The sequence below is a fragment of the Cervus canadensis genome, chromosome 15, assembly GCF_019320065.1.
Source record: "Cervus canadensis isolate Bull #8, Minnesota chromosome 15, ASM1932006v1, whole genome shotgun sequence".
In the NCBI taxonomy this organism is placed as follows: Eukaryota; Metazoa; Chordata; class Mammalia; order Artiodactyla; family Cervidae; genus Cervus; species Cervus canadensis.
Window position 1 is genome coordinate 47,204,622 of NC_057400.1, and position 18,364 is coordinate 47,222,985.

The window sequence follows — 18,364 nt, forward strand, 5'->3', positions numbered from 1 at the left end:
GCTCTGGCACTCATTGTTAGGAAAAGCACAAGATATCATTCTTACAAATGGATTGTATTTCTCCTATCCCCATATAAAGGACTATGGGCAGCATTTCTGGCCACTGTTTGATGACCAGACTTTCACATTCACAGTGTGGGTATGACCATTTTGTAAACTGATGAGACTAAGAGATTCTTTGACTGAAATAATGGTAAGCATGGTAATGTATGCTACTAGAAGACTTAAGAGATGAAGACTGATGCTGAGTCCCTGGCTAGTGATTGATAGTTCCCATCTGTAGTTGTAGTTAAGTGTCTAGATTTTTAAATAATCTTTACAAATAAACAAGGAGATACTTAACTTTATAGTCCAAGTTCCTTTTCAGGTAAGTTGTCTTCAAACAGTAGAAGGTTGCACTAAGTTGAAGTGATTTGTCCAGCTGCCTAAGATTTCTGGTGCCTAAAGGGAGTAGTCTCAGAAAGTGATTCTGTTTGAAAGCCGTGAAAGCCTAGCTTCATGTGGAATCTTACCAAGAAGCACAGTACATAATTTTTAATTCCTTTTTAATTTTCTTTCTCGCCCCCCCTCCACAACTTTCCTCCCCTTACCTACCACCACACCTGAGTTTAAATATAATTGGTCTACCAAAACTTTTGTTTGCAAGTTTTAATTAAATTCATTGTTCACAGATATTACTGTCTTATTGTACACAGAAAAGAGCAAGTTTCAATCCGAATAACATTTAGAGACTGATTTTTACACTTCGCCTTTAAAAACAGGAGTGAAATAAGCATGAAATAAGCAGAATAAACTGAACCCCACCACTTGTGGGGCCTGGTAGGATTAGATTTTGAATCTGAGAGAAAAGAAACCAATGCCAATGCCAAATTTTTAAAGATAGTAGCTATAAATAAATTAAGGGATGATGAGACTGACGGACTATGTGTCCCATGTGTATCTTAAGCAGGGAAGACTATTAAATTACTTCCACTCTTTGGACTGTTCTAGGACCAGGATATCATTAGGAAACTGACATCATCTCTTTCTTTTGAAATTACAGGCTTCGTTGATATGCAAAGGGTATTTAGGGCATGTTAATGGTGACAGGGAGAGTAACCCAGCACATGGCTGATTCAAAGTTTTGACGTAATTAAAATTATTATAGTTTTACTTTATAAACAGCTTGTCCTAAATTAAAAGACTGTTCAAAATGTATACAGTATTATCAAGTGTCCCTTGCAATTATGGGGGACAATAATCAGAAAGAAGTCATACCAGTACAAACATTTGACAAGTGCTGGTTACCTTTCATTTTATAGCATATAGGAGAACCTAGAACTTTGGTAAGAAAAATGGTATCTTATATGCTGTGCTTAGTCGCTTAGTCGTGTCCGACTCTTTGCAACCCCACAGACAGGATGGATTCTTATTATTTCTGCTTAACATTCACAATTTTATTTTCCTACCCAGGAAACATTTAAATGATTAACGATCACATTGTTTGGAATGTGTTTGTTTCTTTAGGTAGAATTTTTCTAGTATATCACTGCTCTGAAAGAGTGAATTTACTTCCAGAGGAGTCTGTTATTTAGCAAGCAAAATGTTGCATTACTTAAGCATTTTCACTTTTCTCCTTGATTGCTTAGCCTTTCCAAATAATGTTCGGTAAGGAAACTGCGTGGACTTAGTGAGGTTTCCTTTCTTTGATGAAGTCTATTAGCCATTTAGTTCAAAAGAAAACCATATCAAAGTATGCTGTTATTTGTGGACTTAGGCAGAGAAAGCATTTTAAGCATAGACTTACTTAAGTTCATTGAAGAGAGTTTGTGTAAATTCAGAGACTGAATTTCTCTAAGACAAAAAGCAGACTGAATTAAATGCATTTTGTTTTTCAAAGGAAAAGTATGGTCAGTAGGAGAGAAGCTGCCACAGCATCAGTTGTCTAAGTCAGTGAGAATCAGAATTGAATGATTCAGGCTTTCTTTTAATGCCCTCTGTCAGAATAAATCTCAGATGCTAATCTTAATGGAGAGGGGAAAGTTAGAAAGAGGGTAAAGAATTGAGGAATTCCTAAAAATGGATCTGGAAATGTCTGGCTTTTCCAGATTGCAGCTAACATAGAACTGATTTAAGTAGTAAATAACTTTCCTACTCTGCCCAAGCTTGTTTTAAAGGTAGGCATACTGGGAAGATGTTTTTCAAAGTTGCAGATGATTAAAGGTTCATCTGCATTTTATTACTGTTGCTTATTTTTGATCTGTTGAGTGACAACAGCACACTTGGAACTAAATAAAGTAGTTCAGTACACACGAACTAGCTTTGCATGAAATTTTTCCAAGCCTGAGAAATAAAAATGGATTGTTTTAGGGAAACAAATTCTAAGCTAGTATGTAGTAGGAATATAAAAGGAATACGTTAGGAAATAATGGGTGAGGAAAAGTTAAGTTACATCAAAGAGGAAATAAGTTAGGGAGAGGTAAATTATGCAGAAATGTATCAACTTTGGAGAGTTTCTAGAGACCTTAGGGGGAAAAGGGGGTGGAAATCAATTTAAGTAGATGGAATATACAGATGAAATAGAAAGAATACCTATATTCCAACTAACCAAATATAAAAACCCTTCTTCCTTTAGCAGTTATCAAACATCTCAGTAAGGTACTTAGAAGAGATACTTAGCAGAGGTACCTAGAAATGTAGAGATACTTAGCAAAGATACCTAGCAATATAGAGGTACTTACCAGAGCAGCAATGGAATGGACCTTCCAATCCTGGAATGGAATCCAGGATCCTTCTCTTTCTTTGCCTTTGGAAGGCAGCAACAAGGATGGCAGAGTCTTAAGGAGCAGCCCAGTCATCACTACCTAACTGGTCCAGGCCAGGGTTCATTGTGCGAAGCCCACTGCTCAGAGACACCACAGGGAAATAAAACATGTGAATAACTTTGAGTGATGATTTCATGATTTTACCTAAAAAATAGAGGGCAGGGGGAAATGTGAGGAACCATTTGCAGGGGGAAAAGGAGTAGATCCATCCCCACAGTGTGATACACTAGAGTGATTTTCACACATTTCACATTTTCTAGGGCATTGCCCTCTTGTTTCCTGGTGAAAAATTGATGGTTCATTGGCTAATGCCAAAAACACAGACTAATACTTTGGATATCACATACATTGACATTCTTCTCTTTTAAATACTTTCTCCATTCCTGTGGCCACATGAACACGACTGTACACCTTCTTTGCCCCAATCTCTCCCAGTAATTATTTACTCTTTCATGATCTATTGTATTCTCCTTGTTTCAAGTGACATGACAGATACTTAGCTTTAGAGAGGAATGGAATAGCCTTGAGATTCATATGGACCAGTCAAGTGCTATCCTTTCTACTTACTAGCTTTGAGATTTGGGGAACTTTGTAACTTTTATTATTCTCAGACTTGTATCATCTCAAATTATCTGTATAATAATACCTAGGATATATAACACCACCTAAGGAGACTGGAAGCTAGTGAACATACATTATTTACTATGTGCAAGATACTATGTAAAACTCATCACTTTAATCAGATATTCCTCAGTCCTCACAGGCATTGAGGTTCTGATGTCATTCTCATGTTATAGGTAAGAAGAAGGAGGCTTCCAGGGGTTAAGAAATTTGCTTAAAGTCAAAAGTGTCAGAGACAGAATAAATATCAGGCTTTCTGGGTCCAGAGTAGATGGTTAATCTCCCTTGGGTTTGCTTCATGCAGGATGAAACCCAGGCAGAAAGGGGTATAAAATGGGTTTCAAAATGAGCTTAACCCAGCCCTGTGCTAGAGGAACTTGAATATAGGCAGAAGGGGAGAGAAGTAGGGATGACAGAGAGATTCAACAATACAATAAAAAGTAACACATAATACAAAAGGAAGTGTAATTTTCAAACATTGGGAGAGCACAAGAGAGAGAGCTACTCCTTGCTTGGGTTAAGTGGGAAAAATCTGAAGAGAAATTAAGCCATTATGAGGATACATGTGAGGAACTTTTCAACCCCATCAATATGATTAGCCTTGATCTATTTTAATTCCGTTTCATCTCAGTATAAATGGATGTGGCTTAGGGGATGGGGATGTGGTGTGTGTGTCACCAAGTTCCTTTAGGATTCCCCACCTCAGGAGGACTCCATCTGCTGCGTATTCACAAAAGCGAACTTCCTTGGTAGGGCCAGCCAGATGGGAACTTTTTATTCCTAAGTCAGCATGTGGAAATGATGCAAGCTGTTGTAGTTCTCTTTTTAGACACAAGGCCAGATCAACACTTAGAACACTGTGTTTCTTGAGGATCACTCTGGGGGTTTTCTTTTCTTCTCTTTTCAAGTAGAGCAGGACTAAATACAACGGTGATTAATGTGTGCCCTGCCCTGAGCACTATGCTTGGTCAAACAGTTGTTGTTGTTCAGTTGCTAAGTCATGTCTGACTCTCTGTGACCCCACGGACTGCAGCACACCAGGCTTCCCTGCCCTTCACTGTCTCCTGGAGTTTGCTCAAATTCATGTCCATTCAGTTGGTGATGCCATCCAACCATCTCATCCTCTGTTGCCTGCTTCTCCTCTGCCCTCAATCTTTTCCAGCATCAGGTCTTTTCCAGTGAGTCAGCTCTTAGCATCAGGTCGCCAAAATATTGGAGCTTCAGCTTCAGCATCAGTCCTTCCAATAAATATTCAGGACTGATTTCCTTTAGGATTGACTTGATCTCCTTACTGTCCAAGGGACTCTCAAGAGTCTTCCCCAGCACCGCAATTCAAAAGCATCAGTTCTTCGAGGCTCGGCATTCTTTATGGTTAACAGTAGATGAGTAATAAATGTTTACTAAATGTATGCTGAAAGTCTTAAGGGGAGAGTTTATCAAATACCCTTATTGTATACCTGGGATACAGATTTAAACAAGAAGAAACTTTGATGGAATCAGGCCACCACCTCCCATGCCCTGAGGCAAAACAAATCAATAGCAATGAGAGCAGTCCTGGCTTTGCATTTCCTTCCCCTACAGAAAAGCTTGACTCTGTCCCTGCTGGCTTGGATCAATACCTAACCCCATCTCAAGTTTGAGCTCTACGGTGACCAAAGAAATATAGAAGAATTTGCTTGATTTCCAGTTCTAAACTCAAGCTTATAAGGATAAAAAAGAACTCACTTGGAGTCACAGAAATTCAACTTCTTGGTTTCCCTTTGATTTATCCCTAGATACTCTGAAATAAAGGATTTGTGTGTAGATGTTTAGGAAGCAGAAAGGGAGATTCATACCCTCCATTAAAAGTTTACTTTATAATGTTATATGTTAATGAAAAATACTTACATAAAAGACTGTGCAGAGTTGAATAGCCTTGTACTCAGAAATACCTGAACTTTTTCAAGCTCAGCCACTTACTGTATGATTTTATCTTTTTAAATGTTACTTTTGCCATTAGTAAACTGGAAATAATACCATCCATCAGGTAGAGTTGTTATAAGAATTACACATAAAATGACTTGTAAAAATGTACATGTAAAATGGCTAACACATAATTGATATGGAGATCAGTCCTGGGTATTCACTGGAAGGACTGATGCTGAAGCTGAAACTCCAATACTTTGGGTACCTTATGCGAAGAGTTGACTCTGGAAAAGACCCTGATGCTGGGAGGGATTGGGGGCAGGAGGAGAAGGGGACAACAGAGGATGAGATTGCTGGATGGCATCACAGACTCGATGGACATGAGTCTGAGTAAACTCCGGGGAGTTGGTGATGGACAGGGAGGCCTGGCATGCGGCAATTCATGGGGTCTCAAAGAGTCGGACACGACTGAGCGACTGAACTGAACTGAACCGAACTGAACAAGTAGTTATTGTTGTAATGCAATATAAGTCTCATTGTGTTAGGAAAATATCTAACGAGACGTATTTTGTAAAAGGATGCATCATCTATAGACATTTAATAGTTTCAATTTATTTGACCATTTCAAAGAAATTTAAGTAATTTAATTCAATTATTGATTTTTTAACTGTCCAATACTTTAAGCAATCAATTTAAAATATTTAATAGCAATATGATTGAATTTTCAACTATGTCCAAACTAGCAATATTAAGCACTAATGATTATTTAATTTGTCTAAATTCTATACATTTATAACTGCTCTTGTACCAGGAGAACTTCTTATGAGATGATAGGGGCTGCAGAAAAGAGAAGACAAGTCTATACAAGAAGTTGTTATTACAGTTAGAAATGGCAGTTCTGTTACTCAGAGAGATTAGAATCTAAGTGGACTTTTATACTGAGTCTTATCTATAAGTAAGTGGACATTTATTCTTTGAGGCATGAAGAAATTCAAAGATGTTTCCATCAGAGCATGATTTATGTATATAAATCTATGAAATTTGGGGCAGCTAGAACTGAAATATGCCATAAAAAGAGTTTACTGTGTAGTGATTTCCGACTTGGTGAGGTGTATGTATATGTACAGTGGATGCTTGTATTAGTTTTCTATTGCTGCTGTAACAAATCAATGCAGTTATTAATACATACAGTTGTGCTTACAATACCACAAATCCATTCTATTACAGTTCTGGAGGTCCAAAACAAGTTTCACTGGATCAACATCACAGTGTTGGCTGGGAACCCCCTCCTCCTAGAAGTTCTATGGGGGAGCTTACCTTTTTAAGCTTTTAGAATCTACCTATTCCTTGACTCATGGAATCTCTCCTCTGCTTTCAAAGCCAGTAGCTTAGATTTTGTATTACATCTCTCTCTCCCTCTCCCCTACCCCACTCTTCTTCTCCTCCCCTCCCTCTCATTCCCCTTCCTCCTCTCTTTCCTCCTCTCCTTCTTCCTCCTCCTTTTCTTCTCCTTCTTCACCTTCTTCCCCCTCTCCACCTCTGTCATTACCTCTCCTTTTTGACTCTGACTCTCCTGCCTCTCTTTCCCTCATGTGAAACCTTGTGACTACATTCAACCCACCTGGACAATCCCGGATGATCTTCCCACCTTAAAATTCTTAATCACATCTGCAAAGTCCCCTTTGTCATGTACTGGGTTGACCAGAAAGTACATTCAAGTTTTTCTGTAAGATCTTGCAGGAAAATCTGAACGAACTTTTGGTCAACCCAATAAAATATCATATTCTCAGATTCTGGGGCTTCTCAGTGGTGCAGTGGTGAAGAACCCGCCTGCCAATGCAAGAAAAGCAAGAGACACAGGTTCGAGCCCTGGATCAGGGAGATCCCCTGAAGAAGGAAATGGCAACCCACTCCAGTATTCATGCCTAGAGAACTCCATGGACAGAGGAGCCTGGCAGGCTACAGTCCTTGGGGTCTCAGTGAGTCAGACATAACTGAACACACACACACACACACACACACACACACACTGACAGATTTTGGGGATAAGGATGTACACATATTTTGAGAACCTATACTTTGTTTACCACATTGCTAAACCTTGTCTTTCTCCTCTGTAAGGCAATTGGATGTGTAGGATCTCTTCCAGTACCTGAATTAGGAGAACAGTGGTTAGGGAAGATTTACTAAGGAGGCAAGAGCTAATCCTTTTTATTACTCCGAGAGATGATCTGTTCTTGTTAATGTATAAATTGTGCAAATCACATGAATGAATGGATTTTGGAGAGGTGACCAGAGTACACGCAACACAATGCTTCTGGGGGGAATGGGGCCAAAGGGAGTTAGTTTAAAAGGTGGAATCTGATTTACTGGGTTCCTATGCCACAGCATGCCTTTTGTGCCGTCACGTCAAACACTTTTACTCAGCTAACTCTCTGCCCTTCTTCTCCATGTGTTTTTTTAAACACTGTAAATTAATGCAAGATTTGCTATACACTTGCTCTTTCATTTTATTCTCCACCTATTTCTTGGTTTTATAATATTCAAATGAGGGTAAAATATATAAAACTCAAATTGAGTACAAATTTGACTTGGCAGCAGCATTCTGAATGTTTAAAAGAGATGAATTTTATTATTAGCTGAGGGATATGCAAATATTAAGAATTATAGAAAATTTATTCATGCTAATGGCTCTGAGTCCATAGATTTGATCTGGTGTACACAAATTTGAGCTGGGTTATAAATCATATATTTAGATTTGATGGAATTTAGTTCATCATTCTCCCAATTTAGTTCTGAGTCAATTTTCTGAGTACTAAGTAGTTCGCTTCTTTAGAATCCATCCAGAATATAATAGCGAGGCTATTGATACGTCTCCAAAAGTACACTTGCCTTCTTGAAGCTGACATCTGTATTTGCATCAGTTTTGTGGACTTTCATGTGACACTCCAGCTCATTCTCTGCCTCGCTTTTAGTCTGAACTAAATAAAGGCTTCTTAAATTGATTTTAGAAAATTTCTAATAAAAAAAATCTTTAAATTCTTATTTTTCTGCCTGAGAGTTCATATTACTATTAAACCTTAGACTTTCTTTTGAGTCATAATTATACATCAGATCAGTTTTCTAGGGCTACTTGTTTATTTTATGCTTTTATTGCATATGCAGTGAGTCAGTTAGAAAAAAAATAGACATCATTTTGTTGTTTGAATTTTACTTCATCTCTTTCCTTGGGAAGGTAATTGTTTGGGTTTGTCTTTTGGTTTTGGACACTTGTACTTCTTGAGATATAGCATAGAATTGTACTTAAGTCACAGAACCCAGAGCCAGATTGTCTAGCTTCCCTTCCAGCTCCGAAGCTTATTAGCCACCTGACCTTGAGCAAGTTTGACAGTCTTTGTGTGTCTCTGTTTCCTTATCTGTAAAATGGAGATTAAAAATAAATATAGTCTCTACCTCATAAGGCAGTGGAGAGCATTAAAAAGACTAATGTCTGACACGTAGGAAGCACTTTATACATATTCACTATTGTTTTTTTGCTTGTGAATCATTCTTTTGAGTCATTAATTTGTCTTTTCAATAATGTTAGCTTTTTTTCTCGACCAGTGTTATTTATAGAAAATTGGAAAATTAACACTTCAGCCTATTTATTATGCTTGTCCCTCCTCCAGTTTTCTTCTGTCTCATACATATTTTGAAAGATTTTGTCACTTTGAATTTTTATGCTGAGGAAGTCCAACTGAATGCATTTTATGAATTAGCTATATCTCTCTAATGAATTTTCATCATTTTAAAAATCAGTTAAGTCTTGCTTTAGAAATAAGATCATGACAAAGCACTTGGTGGTGTGAATCTGGTCACATTAGGTATTTTCTAAATATTTTCCTGACTTTGACATGTGGTGAGAAACTCTTAATGTTTTCCTCCAAAGCATTGCCTAATTTTCCCAACAAGATTTGTTGGTAATGCTGCTGCTTCCTTCCTTTTCTGCATCTTCTTCTCTTCCACATAGTCACATGCCAACTCTTTCTTGTTTCAGGGCAGAAGTTCCACTTCTCAGGATGCCTTCCTGACACCTAACCAATGACACACCCAGGTAGATTAGGTTCTCCCCACCCCAGGGTCTTCCAACTCAACCTGATGGAAAACCATAAACTCTCTGGGCTAAAATTGCCTGTCTCTCTTACCAATTAGACTGGAGGCTCTGGAGCATAGTGAATATGTCATGTTTATTATAATCAGCATTTGTTTAATAATAAAGAATACATAAATGACATTAAAATAAACCTTATTAAAGTATAATTCAACTAGTTTATTTTTGAAGTTTCATATGGCAAAGATGGAAAAAGATTAAAGACATCCACAGCAATTATATTCACAAAAATTATATAAAAATTCTCCTTTTTGTTACAGATGACCTTTATATGTTTCTGTTCTATGCAGAAGCCCATTGTTGCTATGGCTTCATAGTGGGGTGGCATCTTCTATTTATAGAATAGCTCTCTATTTCATTGAACATATTTTTGTTTTTAATGCTACTGCATGAAAGGAATATAGCCATGATAACTCCTCTTCATTTATTTTTGCCTGACAATTTTTTGCCCAATATTTTCTTTTTAAATTTTGTCTTGCAGGTGGCATATGATTGGACTTGTTTGTCTTTGTCTTTTAGGTGAAGTTTGGCACACGTTTATTTACATTTGGTTTTACACTATTCCATTTGATTTTGTTAAGACTTTGTTTTCTTTTGGGCTGACTTAAAAGGATTGTGCTTTGATTTTTATTGACTTTTCACAGAGTACCAACTTGAATTCACATAGACTCTAGTTCTCAAAAGTAAAATTTCAGTCATCAGTTCTCTAACTGCTTTTAGTGTTCATCCTGAATTTTGCCTCATCATCACAGAAATCTTTCAATCTGTCTGGGTAATTTCTTTTCCTTGATTCTGAAATGTTTTACCATGATTTACTATTGGTGTTTTAAAATTACTTTTTATCCTGGATTATGGTAGATACTTTAAATCTACCAATGCCCAACTTTTATTTTCAGCAAATATTTCTTCTATTTTCAGCAAAAATTCTATTTTTCATTTGTTCTGCTCATTCCTCCACCTTCCCACTGAAATGCTACTATCTTGTAGTAGCATTTTGAATTTTGCTGTCTTTTCTCTTTCACATCATCTTTGTCATCTTCTTTCACATTGTCGTTAGTATGCTATTGGTTTTTCTCTTCTGCAGCATATGATAAAGAAAGTGTTAGCTCTCAGTCGTGTCCAACTCTTTGTGACACCATGTACTATAGCTCTCCAGGCTTCTCTGTCCATGGAATTCTCCAGGCAAGAACACGAGTGGGAAGCCTTTCCCTTCTCCAGGGGATCTTCTGGACCCAGGGATCAAACCCAGGTCTCCTGAATTGCAGGCAGATTTTTTAGCATCTGAACTAGCCAGGGAGCCCTCTGCAGCATACAGTGACTATATTAACTGCCTTCAATGTGTGCTTTTTAATTCTTCTAAAAAACTTTTATACCTTTAGTTCTTTTCCCACCTTTGATAATTTTGCTTCTGATTTCACCACAGCTAGGAAATCAGACACACCTCTGCTTATACCTGTGCTCTAAACCAGAGAGACCAAATATCAGCTTCACAACTCAGACTCTAGCAGTCTTTTAGTGAAATAAAGAGGTCAAAGTATTTTTTTACTTTATTTCACATAGCTTGTATTGCACAGGCAAAAGAGAGAAGTAAAGAGGTGACTCACAAAAATTTACACCATCCTTGTATAAGCCAGTTTTAAAGCTCCCAGTGTTCAATATCAGTCTTTCATCCAATAACATCCATTGACATAATCATCTTTTCCATAAAACTTAACCCACAACTATGATTTGGGAATGGGCCTCTCATATTTTAAAAGTAGGAAGACATATTTAAATTTAGAAAATGTGCTGAGATTGAATCTTGCTTTAGAAACAAGATCATGACAAAGCACTTGGCCGTGTGAATCCTGCCACATTAGGTGTTTTCTAAATAAACACTTTTATGACTTTGACAGTATTTTGAAGCAATACACTGAGCCTACCACTATGTATCTAGACATTAACCTTTATTTCCAAGTCATTACTCTAGAAAGACCTTAGAATTATATTTATAACTTGTTATTTCAGCTTTTAGACATTTGTTAAATGAGAAATAAGGATAGATTTGTAATTTTTAATGCTCTAGGAACATATCATTTATAAAATAAAAACACTGAATTGCATCTTTGAAAATTCCTGAACAGCTAATTAGAAGACTAGTTCATAGCAAATGTCTCAGTGACCCTTTTGAAATGCCTCTTGATATTAGTCTCTGCATATTTCTAAGAATTCTTTCACTGATAACAGAAATTGTGAAATTAGGAGAAAATTTCAAATTGTATTCAATACATTGACTATTCCTCATCATTTTCTATATCTGATATCTTAAAGCTATGATCACCTCCAAGAAAACACAGAAGGCTGACTATGCAAACCCTTCTGTGACTGATTACATGTAGATGAATAATTGCTCAACAAAGTCAGGGCATTCTGCCTTACCTTGTACTACTTTGCTTTTTTAAAAATTCCTTAAACAAGGACTTTCCACAGGAAGTAAAATTCAAGGAAGCATAATAAATTTTTCAACCTTGGTAAATTTGCTTGATTGATCAATTGGTTTAGTCAGTTTCTTCATTTTTAAAAACTGCAGAAGAAAAGCACATGTTTGGGACTTATGGAAAATAGAGACATGAAAAATAGTCACACACTCTCTCATGATTTAAGAAAATAGGAAGTGGACACAAATTGGGTCTAACTGGAATATATAACTTCTTATATTACAAAAGGCAATAATAGAAATCTTTTCCCTAAGAACCTCAGAATTCTTTGAAAAGGCATTCTTACTCTTGGTTTCTAATAGTCTCATGATAACAGCTTAGATTTGTTAGTGATATATATTCTTTCCAAGTGCTTCCTTATATGCTCTTTCTGCTTTACAGGATATATTCTATTACACAAAGAATTAATTTTGGGGTGGATTAGCAATTATTTTCTTATCAGCAAATAAAACATTCTATATATAGGATTACAATAGATTCTAGGCTGGGCTGGAGAACTCATTAACTGGATATTTGAGAGAATTCATTGAACTTTTAAAAAAGTTTATTTACTCATCTGCACAGTGAATTACCTCTAAACCCCAGAGACAAATAACTTCTAGTACATTGGTTTTGTGATGTAAGTATTTATAATGCTTTCTATCAGAAATAGTCATCTAAAATTTTATTTTCCCTTCCTCTTTTTCACAGACCACTGTAGCCTTATAGCATGTTCCTCCACACTCTGTTTTCCATTAGAATACTTACAGGTTCTATTATTCCCTATTTTCTACAAGTATTTTATGACAATAGCGTCTTTAGTTTTCAGTCAATTATTAGTATTTTTTAACAATTATTTAATTTTTACAGGTTATCTTCCATTTACAGTTATTACAAAATATTGGCTATATTCCCTGTGTTGTACGGGATGTCTGTGAGTCTGTCTTACACCCACTTTGTTCTGTGTTACCTTTCTCTTTAAAGTTACCCTAAACTCATTAACACTGTTTCTATTCTCAGTCGTATTATGAAAGAGCATATCATGAGGTCGGGCAACCAATGTTCCTATCTTCTTTGCCACACATCACTAAGAAAGGGACTGTCCTTACAGATGGCTAACAAATACATGAAAAGATGCTCAACATTGCTTATTATTAGAGAAATGCAATTCAAAACTACAATGAGATATCACCTCACACCGGTCAGAATGGCCCCCATCAAATAGTCTACAGACAATAAATGCTGGAGAGGGTGTGGAGAAAAGGGAACCCTCTTGCACTGTTGGTGGGAATGTAAACTGATACAGCCACTATGGAAGACGGTATGGAGATTCCTTAAAAACTAGGATTAAAACCACCATATGACCCAGCAATCCCACTCCTAGGCATATACCCTGAGGAAACCAAAATTGAAAAAGACACACGTATCCCATTGTTCATTGCAGCACTATTTACAATAGCTAGAACATGGAAGCAACCTAGATGTCCATCAACAGATGAATGGATAAAGAAGCTGTGGTACATACACACAATGGAATATTACTCGACCATAAAAAGGAATGCATTTGAGTCATTTCTGATGAGGTGGATGAATCTAGAACCTATTATACAGAGTGAAGTGAGTCAGAAAGAGAGAAAGATAAATATTGTATTCTAACGCACATATACAGAATCTAGAAAAATGGTACTGAAGAATTTATTTACAGGGCAGCAATAGAGAAACAGACATAGAGAATAGACTAATGGACATGGGAGAGGGGAGGAGAGGGTGAGATGTATGGACAGAGTAACATGGAAACTTACATTACAGTATGTAAAATAGATGCTGCTGCTGCTGCTGCTAAATCGCTGCAGTTGTGTCCGACTCTGTGCGACCCCATAGACGGAAGCCCACCTGGCTCCTCCATCCATGGGATTCTCCAGGAAAGAGTACTAGAGTGGGGTGCATAAAATAGATAGCCAACAGGAATTTGCTGTGTGGCTCAGAAAACTCAGACAGGGGCTCTGTATAAACCTAGAGGGGTGGGATGGGGAGGGAGATGGGAGGGAGGTTCAGAAGGGAGGGGATACATGTATACCTATGGTGATTCATGTTGAGGTTTGACAGAAAACAACAAAATTCTGTAAAGCAATTATCTTTTAATAAATAAATAAATTAAAAGGAAAAAAAGAGACTGTTTTGTGAACCTTACAAGTTTACATCAGGTGTCATCAACATCAGGATAGGAACAGATGGGTGCGCTGCCTCACAGTACATTTGACAGGAAGCATCAGCTTGTTTTTCAGATGAGGAAATTAAAAGACATTGACTTAGGATGTTAAAAAATAACATGGACACAAGTTATTTTCTCCAGGTAGGTTTTCTACTCCACTACCCTGCCTGTGTAGGCAAAGTCACTGATGGGGAAAAGAGAGGGAGAGAGAGAGAGAAAAACAGAGAGATTAAAATGTAATGTCTTTTCTGTGATCAGAATAAACAGCCACAAGGCAATGGAAGCCAAATCTCTTTAATACTCAGGCAACTGATTTCCTGACCATTAATAATCTTAGGCATTTCCCAGTAAGTAGAATAAAAATTGATAAAAATCAAAATATTTGGAAAGTAAATAAATACTCTGTAAAATTTTGCAAAAATAAACTACTGACTTTCTGTTAAGATTGATAAAAGAATGACATATTTTATGAATAATTGGCAAAATGAAATTTATATCATAATGTGGAAAAACTTTAGTGGCTCATGTTCAATAATGTTTATATAGTGACCATTTACAACAAGAGGAGTATGGCTGAACATAATCAGAATTCATCTGTGCAAATAGACAATGCACAGAGAAAAATAAAGACATATTTTCTTCAGCATGTGAAAGACTTTCAGTAGTTTGTGGGAATCTCTTTTTGTCAGGATTGTCTGGAGGAGTTATACTTTTGTGTGGATATATAGAGGTTTCGGAAGACAGATGAATTTTAAAAAATAATTCACATTTATTGTGAATATATCAGGTTATATAATCACAGCATGCATATGATACAATGTCTTGTTGCCTTATATTTTGTTGCTTTTTGATATGTGTGAAATAAAACATAAAAAATATTAAAACTTGGGACTTCCCTGGTGGTCTAGAGGCTAAGACTCTGTGCTCCCAATGCAGGGGGCCAGGGTTCAATCCCTGGTCAGGGAACTTGATCCCACATGCTGCAGCTAAGGCTGGGAACAGCCAAATAAATAAATAAAATAAATAAATATAAAAAAAAAAATATTAAAACTTTAAAATATATTTATAGTTTAATATAATAAGAAGTCCTTAAGGAAAGCCAAATACTCACAGAGTCAAACTACAAATGATTTTTAGTCTCTGCTGGGTCACACATATTATTCTCAAATTGCTGTGTGTACATAAACTTTGAAGTAGCTGATAGAAAAAACAAACAATGCAATGAGATGGTTCAGTGTGGGGACAAGGTGGGAAGATAGGGGAGCAGGGCAGGGAGGAAAGTGGTCTGTTAACTGGGGTTGTCTGGGGCTTTGAGTCAGTGTTAGTAAAGCAATTCAAATAACAAAGTACACCAAAGACCACTACCCTATGAGTTCAGAAAACAACAAGCCCTAAGGAGAAAGGCGGGGGTGTATGAATGAGTGATAAACGATCAACACACACACACACACCATTCACTGGTTGGTCCTAGAAGGAGCCCTTGAAATGATTTTGGAATTACAATTTTTAAAGAGTGAATAGTAAACCAACAAACAGTGGTAGCAGCAAAGAACACTGAATTAAATAACAAAAACTAGTTTTGAAACCAACTCTGGCACCTATATTTAAATAGACATGGAGAATCACACTAACCAGGGAGGGTCCTTATATTCCTTTCACATCAGGAAACATCTAGATGTGTTTCCTTATGCCTGAAAGGAACCGATTAGACCAGATGAGACTACAGCATCTCTCAGACTGTTCTGCTTCTAACATCTGTTACTCTGTGGTCATGCAATCAGCCTTTTGCTCTGTTTGCAAATATGTAATATCTAATGCCCTATATTTTTGTCAGGTAGGTGGCTTTGGTGGGAAAATATCAGGTGATCTGAAATGACTGGTAAAACTTTTTTTTAAAGGGAACTATTAATTCTGTCCTATGTAACACACGCCTCAATGAAATAAAAGGAGAAAATCCAGTCTATAATTCTCATAGCATTCACATATTTTAGATCTATCTAAATAGTTCTTCCTAGATCTATCTCCTTGAGGGTTGAAGGGTAAGGTGAAAGGCGAAGTGCAATTTTTAGACTTGCTAAAGATTTAGTCAAACCACCAAATCTGACACTTACTAATTGTGTGATCATGGGAAAGTTTTTTAACTACTCTGATTCTCCGTTTTCTTTATCTATAAATTTTAGAAAATAATGGAACATACTTCATGAGGTTGTTAGAGAAGTAAATGAGATTATGCTTTTATAGCATTTAGCATAAATCCAACACATAGTGCTTCAGGAGTTTCATTAACATTATGTATCTCTTAATAAATGCTTACTGTTTATCAGAATAATGGCAGGAGGAGTGAGGCAGTCAGTACTTTCATTTGCTGTTTGCATAAGCAGATGCTTCTCTATTGGCATTTTGTAGCTTTGCTTGAAAGTTAAAAAAAAAAAAAAAAGAAGGTGTTTTAAGTGCCTTCACTGTTCCTAAGATGATATTTTCTTTTCAAAACCTGAATCTTATCTGAGCATGCTACCTTTGTTTTTAGTGACTGCTGGCCCTAATAAGCCTGCGAGTGGATTTGCAGAAGACACTGCTGCGCAGAGCAAGGGAGTGTCAGACCTCCAAGAGGTGGTGTCCTTGAAGGAACGGATGGCGAGGTACCAGGCAGCTGTTTCCAGGGGCGACTGCCGCAGCTTCTCCGCCAATGTAAGCTGCTCCTGGGGCTTCTGCATTAGACCTGCTGATTGTCTGCCTTTCACATGCCCTCTTTACATGGCAACATAAGAATACTACTGGACAATTGGATAAAGTAGAGAAAACAGAAATAATGTGTATCAAATTCAGGGTATCTGAAATTAAGCTTCAGCTCTGCCACTTACTGGGGCTTCCTAGGTGGCGCTAGTGGTAAAGAACCTGCTTGCCAATGCAGGAGACGTAAGAGACTAAGGTTTAATCCCTGGGTCAGGAAGATACCCTGGAAGAGGGCATGGTAATCCACTCCAGTATTCTTCCATGAAGAATCTCATGGACAGAGGAGCCTGTCAGGCTACAGCCCATAGGGTCATAAAAGGTCAGAAATGACTAAAGCCACTTAGCATGCACGCTGCCACTTACCATTTGTATAAACTTGGGCTACTATCTTAACCCCTCTCTGAACTTCAGTTTCCTTAACTGAAAAATGGGAAAACCCACCTGCTGCAGAGGGTCTCTGTGAAGAGTCAAAGAGATGATTTACATATAAGCCGTAAGGCACTGTATAAATGTGTTATTATTGCCACAATTATCATTTAACCTATAGCTATTCTCCTCAGGAAGGTTGGGAATTAATTTCAAAATCTTAATAATGTGGGTCTGCCTCCCACCCTCCTTGTTCACATGTATAGTTAATTTAAATTCACTGGCAATATAATTTCTTTTGCTTTTTTCATTTCTCTGTATGCACTAAATCCATTACAAGTAGCTTAATCAACATAGAAATGAGGGAGATTAGCAATGTAGGCACTCTGCTAAACCAGTTATGATTATAGGAAACAGCAGGATCCAGTAAGACCACCGATTTTTAGAGCCAATGCATAATAAAGTCATATTCAAAAGAGTTTGTTGGGCTCCATATTCTGTGGCCTTCAATCCACAGGATTTGAGAAGTCATTTTATTAGTAGAAGCCTTACAGTTTAATGGAATGTAAGGATATTCTTTTATAATCATAATCTCCAAATTAGCAAAGATGTTCATTTATCCGAAAGAGAGAAAGAATAGCTAAGAAAGGTGGTATTCTAAAATAGCTACTGTGAAGCCGCGTTTTTCTTTACAAATTATTCAGAGACAAGAATGACTGTGCCAAACTCATTAACAATATTGCAATTCTAGATGACATTTAAGATTTTACATCGTAATTAAAATACATTTTAGACACAGCATAGATGTTGAATGAATGTAGAGAAATAAGTATCTAAATAACTTCCTAAACAAATAGTATCCCTCCAGCGCCTCCTGCCAGTCTTCTGACATAGCACCCCCTGCTGGATCATTAAGCAACTTCACCACAAGTTAGGTTATAAATTGGAAAAATGTTTCTTGGGGAAACAAGCTGAGTTTGAAAATACCTAAAGACTAGTTTTTTACTAAGCTATCTTTTATCTAGGAAGACTTTTATCTTGCTAGGCACGAGGATAATATGCCATAAAACAAATGCATGATTTGTATTTATAGTATGTTAAAAGGAAAACATTTAAA

At 37.0% G+C, this 18,364-nt stretch overlaps 1 protein-coding gene across 3 annotated transcripts in view; it reads left to right on the top strand.

Annotated features, from left to right (window-relative positions):
• Positions 1-18,364, top strand: part of XIRP2 (xin actin binding repeat containing 2) — a 74,089-nt gene that overhangs the window by 9,521 nt on the left and 46,204 nt on the right. For 2 of the 3 annotated variants that reach the window (XM_043487969.1, XM_043487970.1), the window contains exon 2: positions 16,676-16,836. In XM_043487969.1, the coding sequence (XP_043343904.1) occupies positions 16,780-16,836 (57 nt within the window). In that variant the 5' untranslated portion in view covers positions 16,676-16,779. Of the gene's footprint in view, positions 1-16,675; positions 16,837-18,364 lie in introns of those variants that run through there. The other variant, XM_043487971.1, reaches the window with a different exon arrangement.